The sequence below is a fragment of the Myodes glareolus genome, chromosome 9, assembly GCF_982192425.1.
Source record: "Myodes glareolus chromosome 9, mMyoGla1.1, whole genome shotgun sequence".
Taxonomy (NCBI): domain Eukaryota; kingdom Metazoa; phylum Chordata; class Mammalia; order Rodentia; family Cricetidae; genus Myodes; species Myodes glareolus.
The window spans coordinates 35,002,493-35,011,627 of NC_142034.1; the positions used below are offsets into that span (position 1 = coordinate 35,002,493).

The 9,135-nt window shown below is 43.9% G+C and overlaps 1 protein-coding gene across 1 annotated transcript in view; it reads right to left on the bottom strand.

The window, feature by feature from the left end:
• The window catches only part of Hsf5 (heat shock transcription factor 5), a 50,890-nt gene extending 42,720 nt beyond the window's left edge, over positions 1-8,170 (bottom strand). The window contains exons 1-2 of the mRNA XM_048446664.3: positions 7,537-8,170; positions 1,694-2,068 (exon numbers count right to left, since the gene is read on the bottom strand). Coding sequence (XP_048302621.2) covers positions 1,694-2,068; positions 7,537-8,170 — 1,009 coding nt within the window. The remainder of the gene's footprint in view (positions 1-1,693; positions 2,069-7,536) is intronic.
• Positions 8,171-9,135: the final 965 nt, after the last annotated feature.

Below are 9,135 nucleotides of genomic sequence, written 5' to 3' on the forward strand. Positions count from 1 at the left end.
AGAAGAAGGTGTTAGATTATCTGGAAATGGAGTTACGAATGTTTGTCAATCACCATGTGGGTTCTAGGAATTGAACCTAAGTACCCTTCAAGAACAGCCAATGCTCTTAACTGCTGAGACCTGTCTCCAGACACACAAGAAGCTTTTGAGTCTTTAGTGTTTTAAGAACAGGAAAGTATGCTATGGGATTATGCTCTTGTACAACTGTAAAGATTTGTCAGTTGTTTTTTGTTTGTTTTTTGTTTTGTTTTCGTTTTTCGATATAGGGTTTCTCTGTAGCTTTAGAGCCTGTCCTGGAACTAGCTCTTGTAGACCAGGTTAGCCTCGAACTCACAGAGATCCACCTGTCTCTGCCTCCCAAGTGCTGGGATTAAAGGCATGCGCCACTGCTGCCTGGCAAGATTTGTCACTTGTATTAATAAAATGCTGATTGGCAAGTAGCCAGGCAGGGAGTCTAAACAGGATGACCAGACTAGGAGAATTCTGGGAAGAGGAAAGGCAGAGGCGCAGTCACCAGCCAGATGTAGAGGAAACAAGATGAGAATGCCTTACTGAGAAAATGTACCAAATCATGTGGCTAAACATAGATAAGAGCTGGTTAATAATAAGCCTGAGCTAAGAGGCCAAACAGTTTATAATTAATATAAGTGTCTGTGTGTTTCCTTGGGACTGAATGGCTGCAGAACTGGGCAGAACAGAAACTTCCATCTAACTTCCATCTACAAAAGCATATAGCCTGGCAGTGGTGGTGCATGCCTTTAGTCCAGCACTTGGGTGGCAGAGGCAGGCGGATCTCTGTGAGTTCAAGGCCAGCCTGGTCTACAAGAGTTAGTTCCAGGACAACCAGGACTGTTACATAGAGAAACCCTACGTTACATAGAGAAACATAGGAGTATGTGTTCTTATTAAACTTCATTACTGAAATACTAAAATGATTTGATTATGAGAAATTTCACTTGTGAAATAAAAAACATACCTTAAAGACAAACTTAATGAAACATGACAACAATGGTAGAAAGGAAGTAAGGTTCCAGGGCACTGAATCTCTGTGTGTTTGGTGTGTCTTGGTGTTTTGTCTGTATATGTCAGATTCCCTGGAACTCAAGTCCCAGACAGTTGTGAGCTGTCATGTGGGTGCTGGGAATTGGACCTGAGTCAGTGTTCTTAACCTCTGAGCCTCTCTCCAGCCTCCCAGGGCACTGAATCTTAATCTCAGAGTTAGAATACACTTTGTAGATATAGAATTTTCATTTCACTGAAAATATACACTTTTATGTGGTAACAGATTCTCAAAATCTTTAAGAACAGATGAAACTTTATATATGTACCATATATGTAACATTTATTTTTTTTAATTAGGTGTATGTAGGGGTGAGATATGTACACATGAGTGCAGGTGCTAGTGAAGCCAGAGGTATTGGATCCCCTGGAGCTAAAGTTAAAGATGGTTGTGAGCCTCCTGACATGTGTGCCAGGGTTCTCTGCAAGAACAATATACTCTTTTAACCACTGAACCATCTCTCCAGTCCCTAATCATTATATATTGTTTAATAATATGCCTGGTTGAGAAGTCATGCCATTTTTAAAATGCATATTCCTATTTATTAAGCACACAAAGACTGAAATACTACAAAAATATAAATGTTCTTATAAGCTACCTTTATAGAAGCTAGTGAACTTGAATGTCTCCTACCTGTCGGGTAGTAGGCTTGGGAGTACTGCGCCGAGGGTGTGTAGTTACTGTATTTTTGGGAGGAGCTGACCATTGTTTGAGGACCTTGTTGAACATGTACAGATGTGGCGCTGGGCTGAAGCGTGTAAGTAACCTCAGTTGGAAATCTCTGCAGTACAGGAAATGGAACCCCCTTATCTGAGAAAGTGGGAGATGTCTCCACTTGTCCAGGATGCATTCCAAGGGAGTTCTGCCATGTTCTAGGAGGAATCGGGGTTCGATCTAAACCTTTCAGAGGGAACGTGCTGTGGTTGTGGGATGAAGTTGATACGTAGGAATAAGGAGACAAATTATCTCGCCGGAATGACCGGTGAAATTGTCCTACAGCCACTGGTCCTGCATAAAAGAGGAAGAACACATTTACAAACTTTACAATACACTCTCAGACAGTACATCAAAGGTAAAAAATATGCAGCTGCTCACCTATCAGCTATTTTAAACACAATAGAACTTTGAATTTAGCAAAAAGAAATTCAGAATATAGTGCTGAAAGAATAACCAACTCTTGATAATTCTCAACATGACTGACATAAAAGGTAAAGTGGCCAACCTCTAACGTTTAAATTAAATCAAAACTAGAAGTTTTCCACACATTCTTTCAAGACCTTTAGGAACTTTAATAAGTAGGAAAGTATCACTCTACTATGCACATAAAAGAAATGTTCAGAATAAATAAGAATTCATAACATGAGCCACAAAGAGATATTATGCCCTTTGCCCCTCTCAATTACTTTTATATTTCTTTATTGCAAAGATGAACTACTTACTTATTGTTTGGGCATGCCTGCCACAGTATGCGTGTGACTGTCAGGACAATTTTCAGGAACTGGTTCTCCCCTCTACCAGGTGGGTTATGGGAAATCCAATGCATCAAGTATCTCTACTCACTGAGCCACCCCACTGGTCCCTCGATTTATTTATTTTATATTTATTTAAGTAGTAAATTGTTGGAGACAGTCTTGCTATGTTGTTCTAACCTGGGCTGATTACTCACTACAGAGCCCAGGTTTAAGCATTGAAGCAATTTTCCTGCCTCAGCCAACTGAGTGCTAGGATCAAAGGCGTGTGCCACCACACTCCACTTAACAATGACAACAAAAATTCCTTGTAGGAAAGTCAGGCTTGAAAACTTTCATCTAGTTTTTTTCATCTTTTCAAGTAAGCAATCATCTTTCATGAGGTTGTCTCTCTTTTCAGGTCTGGGGATCAAACTTTTGTATATGATTTCCATATGCTAGGCGATCACTTGGCCCACTGAGCTAGAGCGCAAGCCCTGCATTTTTTTCCCTTAGTCTCTAAGAGAGACCTTTGCTGGTTATCAGTGGCCTTCAGACCCTTGACTAGCACACGCAGCCACAGGAAGCACTGATTAAAACTTCAGGCATCTAATCTCAGACTCCGATGTAAGCATCTGTTTTTTCTAATCAACTAGGTAGAAAGAAAATTGAGAGGAAAAGGACAAAAGTTTGTAGTGAGAAGATGATAGCTATAAATATTATAGCCGGGATTTACTTTATAGGTTGGAATTCTTGAATACAAAAAACTAATTCAGAAAAATCAGAAAAAATATTCAGAAGGAGACTATTACCTATTGACTATGTACGTGGTTCACAATTTCCTTCCAGCATGCTTCCTTAAACTAATCTTAATCTTCCTTAAACTAAACTTAATAAGCAATCTACTTTTTTGAGCTAATATTTATTAAACAGAGACAAAACTTAGTTTATTTGTGACTTCAGTGCTAAGGTACATGTTGAAAGATGTCACTCAAATATCTACCCATTCAAATAATCAAATTATAAACCACTCAACACATTTACACATCTCCCATTCTATTTCCATGGCAATTAATTTCCTTAGCAAATAAAGCATTAACACCAAGAGTAAACAAATATATGCATGAATACTAATAACACAAATTCTGGAGCCTGAGAAATCAATCACTCTATCTAATAAAGAAAAAAAATCCTGGTTTAGAAGATGGAAAGTATTCAAGTGACAATTCCACTGACAATTCTGGTTGTCCCAGGAAATCGGTACTTTTCACAAAAGGTGTTTCTGAGCATCCCAACTGCCTCCTCTCCTACTTGCTTTCTCCTTGGAGGTTTCACATGTCAAAACTACATTACCCACAGTTCATTAAACCTTCTGGACTTTTCCGGGATAGGCTGTTCAATCTCTAGTTGAGTTCCAAAAATGTAGTTTAAATCTGAATTTAAAAATAAGCTCTGGCCAGAAGGCGGTGGCACACACCTTTAATCCCCAGAGGGCATGCTGAGCTCTGTGAGTTGGAGGCCAGTCTGGTCTACAGAGCTAGTTCCAGGACAGTCAAAGCTACAGAAAAACCCTGCCTCAAAAAACAAAAAGGGGGAAAAAAAAAAAAAAGGTTCTGCTTCCCTGGTGATAAACTCTGAGTGATGGGTAAATATCTGATGGGGAATCTCAGCCAATCACATTCTGCTTAAGGTGTATCCCCCCCCCCCCGAGGCCATACAAAACAAGTAAAATATCGAAGTGCCTTGCCACTTCCTCTCTTTGGTTCCCGGCTCCTCTGGTGTTCGCGGGATCTCTGGTCTTGTAAGTTTTTCCCCTTTTATTAAAAGCTAAATCTTTTGTATTGAGTTGGTCTGGTTAATTATCGATTGACCACGCCCCTTCAATTACCTATTTTAGATGCTGATACAATAACAATATTGTCAGGATTAGGTCATTCCTCACTATTGAGTTGATGGGTTCTAGGGAAAGGAGAGTCAGATTTTTTTTTTAATATTTATTTATTATGTATACAATATTCTGTGTGTATGTCTGCAGGCCAGAAGAGGGCACCAGACCTCATTACAGATGGTTGTGAGCCACCATGTGGTTGCCGGGAATTGAACTCAGGACCTTTGGAAGAGCAGACAATGCTCTTAACCACTGAGCCATCTCTCCAGCCCAGAGTCAGTTTTCTTTAAGGGTGTGTGGCCCCAATTGGTCAATAACACTCCAGTGGATGGCCCCATACTCTGAGTGAGTCCATGAGCTGTAGGAACTAGACTCAGTTATAGATATGGAAGCGGGGCAATAAAGCTGGCAGGGCTGGATTTGGAAAGAGTTAGAGGGAGGAGTGAGGGATGCATACGATCAAAATACAAAATGATGAAAATTTCTAAGTATTAATAAAAATAACACCCAAAACTGTGAGGGGGGAGTCATTACTTCAACTTGTTTCTTAAAGAATGGAAACACAATTTGTTCATTTTTATTCTTTTAAAAAGAATTAGCTAATAGGGCTCTCTTTAACCAACTACATAAATCATCATATTTGTGTCTTCAGAACATCTTCAAGGTATACTTGGCAATATTTGAATTCTAGAAATGCAGGGCACAATGGATTTTTGACTTTAAAGATTCTATTCCTTTAAGTGAAACCAAACTAGCCATTTCCATCAAAGAATCCCCAAATCTGCCTATTGAGAGCTCGTGTTCATACAAGAGCATCTACTCCCCAGACTTTAAACTCCATTTGACCAGTATAACATATTATAAACTGCCAGTGAAAATAATATAAATGGACTACAGAAAGAGGAAAACACAATCTCCACACTTCTTATCAGGTATATTCTTGACTTAGTGGATCTAAATTAGAAGACTAGGTCCTTAAGTAGACTATTCTACAATTAAGGAAGATTTAGAAGGCTGGAAGTAGCAGCCATATAACTGAGACAAGTTCAAGTAGAATAAAAACTAGGTGTGGGAAGCCTAGCAGGGTGGTACATGCCTGTAATCCCAGCTTTTGGGAGGCTGAGTCAGGAAGATTGCAAAGTCAGGCCCAACCTAGACTACATACCAAGACCTCGTGTTCGAAAATTAAAATGGAAAAAAAAAGGTGAGAAAAAATAGAAGTGCCAAGAATAGAATGAAATAAATTGCGACAGTATTCTTGGAACTACAAAAGAATTACATTACATGGCAGCCCGTAACACAATTGCCTGCTGCACTAAGTATAGGCAATGGCTAGCATCCTTTTGTACACAACAGCAGGAAGAGATAGGAGATACCTGAAAACACATTCGCATACCCCCATGCTGAAAAAGCATGAATTTTTCAATAAATAATCCTTAAAATTCTTAAGCAAATTCGACACTGGCCTTATGAATAAAACTGGGAAAATAAGACAAAGGGGCTCACCTGAGAAAAGTAAGAGAACAGACTCCTAACAAGCTGTCCTTTGACCCCTACACCCATGCCATACATCATGAGCATGCATGTGCATGGATACATGGGTAAATATGTGCAATTTTAAACAGCAACAAAAAGAAGAGACGAGGGGAAAAGATTAGAGAATTTGTCCTGAGATTGTTATTTCCCTGTCTTCTTTCCTTAAGCCCTCTAGAAATAAGACTTTAAAAACAAAACAAAATGAACCAACAACTCCAGCTGGAGTTACCAAGACACATATTCCCTAGAACTGTCTCTACTGCCCCTCTCCCCAACTAAATCAAGGCTCACCACACCGAGGCAGCTCACTTTTCCTTTAGAATTCTTTTAGAACATTCCCATGCCACTGTCATTTTCTCAGCTTGTCACTAGAACTCTAACCTAGTTCCTCATCTTCTAAACTCCACAAACAGAAAACCTAGGCTCTTCTCTTCCCAATTCTAAATGCAGACTTGCTTCAGTACCGGCCCTAGACTAAAGGAACCATAATGTTATTTGTACATTTAAATTTTCCCATGCTTCAAAAATATCCCAGACTTCTTTATGTTTACCCATGCTAACAGTCTGAAAATGGTTCTATTACTCTTCTATCTGAAGGTGAGAAAAAAAAAGAATCCCAAATCCCCATTAGTGTATCCTGCTGTTTCCTTGGTATAGCTGTCTATTGTGGCCGCCATACAGAGCAAGGAAAAAAGGTCACCCTCACGTGTGTCAGCAGAAAGACAGCTCTAATCAAGTCCATGAAAGAACTGTGACCAAAGGTTTCTGAATTTTTCACTAAATATTCAGTTTCCTCCCCCATCCTGAATGACCAGGAATAGTGAAAAATCAATAAACTATAAATGTGTGCTTTCTAAAGTTCTTTTAAACTAAATCTTGACATCTAGCTTTTGTTTTGTTTTGGCTTTCACTACTTTGCCTTATGTTTGCCCACCAGTAACATCTCAAGTAAGGCATCAAGCTCTGATAAGCTAGGATGGAAGTATTCGTGAATTGTTTCTACATTGCAGCAAAGCTTGCCCCTTAGATATATATAAGCAGTGTCTACTGCTCTATATATTTCTTGGAACTTTCAATATGACTTCTCATTGATACTTCAATGATTTCTTAGATGCCTCAATAGGTGGAAGATGGTACGTGGCTTCAAGAACAAATTTCCACGCGCAAAACCTGCTCCCCTTTCTCTTGGTTGGGTTAATGCCTCAAGTTTTCTTGGCGGTGACTTTGTTCCTACACACTGGAAACTGTAGAGTGCCTGTTCTGATGGCCAGACAATGGCGGCCCTTCCCACCCGGTGCGTCGATAATGGACTGCTTATTCTAGATGATCACAGCGGAGAGACTAGGCAGAAGTAAATGAAAGTAGGTTAACTCTTGGGGTTCACTCTCTTGGAGAGGACTGGAAAGTAAACCTAAAGCCTGTGTCCTTTTGGTAGCCAGACACAGACCAGGGGATGCTTATGGCCTCTTGCCAGAGGAAATGCAAGTGCTAGTGAGGATGATGCAGGTGATGTGACCTAGTCCTGGGACTTTGCAGAAACGGTGCTCGCTCCCTGCTGCCCACGTGCACGATGGAGAGCGAGGATTCAGGTGCTACAAACTCACCATGCTGCTCTGGCCGGGGCCCTGCGGGCTGGGGCGGCGGGTCCTGATGCTGCAGAGGGGAGGTGGAAGCGGAGGCGGAGGCAGAGGCTGAGGTGATGAGGAGCCGCTGGAAGCGGTTGGGCGGACGACAGGGCACCTCCAGTCCGGCTGCCAGCTTGGCCTTGTTGGCGCTGGTGAGCCTCTTGAGGTGAACGAGCAGCTGAGGCTGGTCGCGACGGAAGTGCGGGCTGTGGAAGTGGTGGAGTGGCCCGTCGCCCGCCGGCCCGCCAGCCCCAGGCCCTGGCCCGGGCCCCGCCGCCCCCGGCCCACCCAGCACCACCTTGCGGAAGCCGTAGAGGTTGAGCTGGCGGATGAAGCTGGTGAAGTTGGTGGTTTTGAAGAGCTCGGGCTCGGCCCCGGCCGCCCCGACGCCGCTGCCGCCGCCCCCGCTGCTGCCCCCGGCTCCCCCCGCGCCCCCAGCCCCCGGGCCCGGTGGGCTAAGCAGTTCGGCCTCGAAGAGTGGCTGATCAATGAGCAGGCCCTCGCCGCGGCCGTCCCAGCGGATGGAGCGGTACCGAGGGCTGTTCACCAGCCGCCACAGCTTGGCAGGGAAGTTGTTGGGGTTGATGGGGGTGGACAGCAGCGCCTCCTCCATCGCCCGCCCGGGCCCTGGGCCTCGCCCCGCCGAGCCTGGCTCTCCCACCGTTCTCGATCCCCCCCGGGCCTTCGCTGCGCCCTGCCCCCTCCTGCCAGCGCCCGGCCGCCGAGGCCCGAACCGTTGGCGCACGAGTCCCCGCACGCCCTTCGGTGCGGCCAATGGGGCCTCGAGTTCCCGCCGCGTGGTGGCCGACGGGGCACGAGCTTTGCCCTCCCCCTCAGCGGGGCGCACGCCTGCCGCGGTGATGGCAGGCCACTGGGCCACCTTCGCGGGCCTTCCAGAAGCGGCCCCTCTCTGTAGGGTCCCCTGGAAGGCACACACCAGGGAATTGTGGTTCCTGAGGAGAAAGAGGCCCAGTTTACCTCAGCAAGATGGCAGGGTGGCCCCGGGGGATTCAGAACGGAGAGTGCGCTTAGATGATACAGCCGAGTGGTTCCTGAGAACAGGGTACACACACCACAGTCTTTCCTAACAGTCGAATCGCTGCTCTCTCCAAATAAAAATGATGGGGAAGGGTTTAGGTACAGTAACCAGAGTACGTGAATTCATTTTGTAATACAATACCATTGTTGTATCTTTAAAAAAAAAAAAAAAGCTCAAGAAAACTCGACTTCAAATTAGATGAGGCCCACGATACCTGGCAATAGGGAATAAAGAGAACAAATTTTTGTGCTTGCTGACCAGCTGTGGTCTCCCAGAAATGAAAGAAACGACCCTCACTTGAAAGGGGACAGAATCCTATAGAACAAATCCCGTATGCAGCCAACTAACCCAAATACGAGAGGGACTCCGAGGAGTGCAGTTTGATTTTGCCGTATAGCCCAGTCTGACCTCAAACTTGCCGTCACCCTCCTGCCTTCAGCTCCTGACTCAGCGCCCAACAGTCAAAGCACTGAATTTTCTTAGGAATTCGAGTGAAGGGCTAGGAATCTAGTCCAGTGGTGCTTTATCCATGAAGCCAC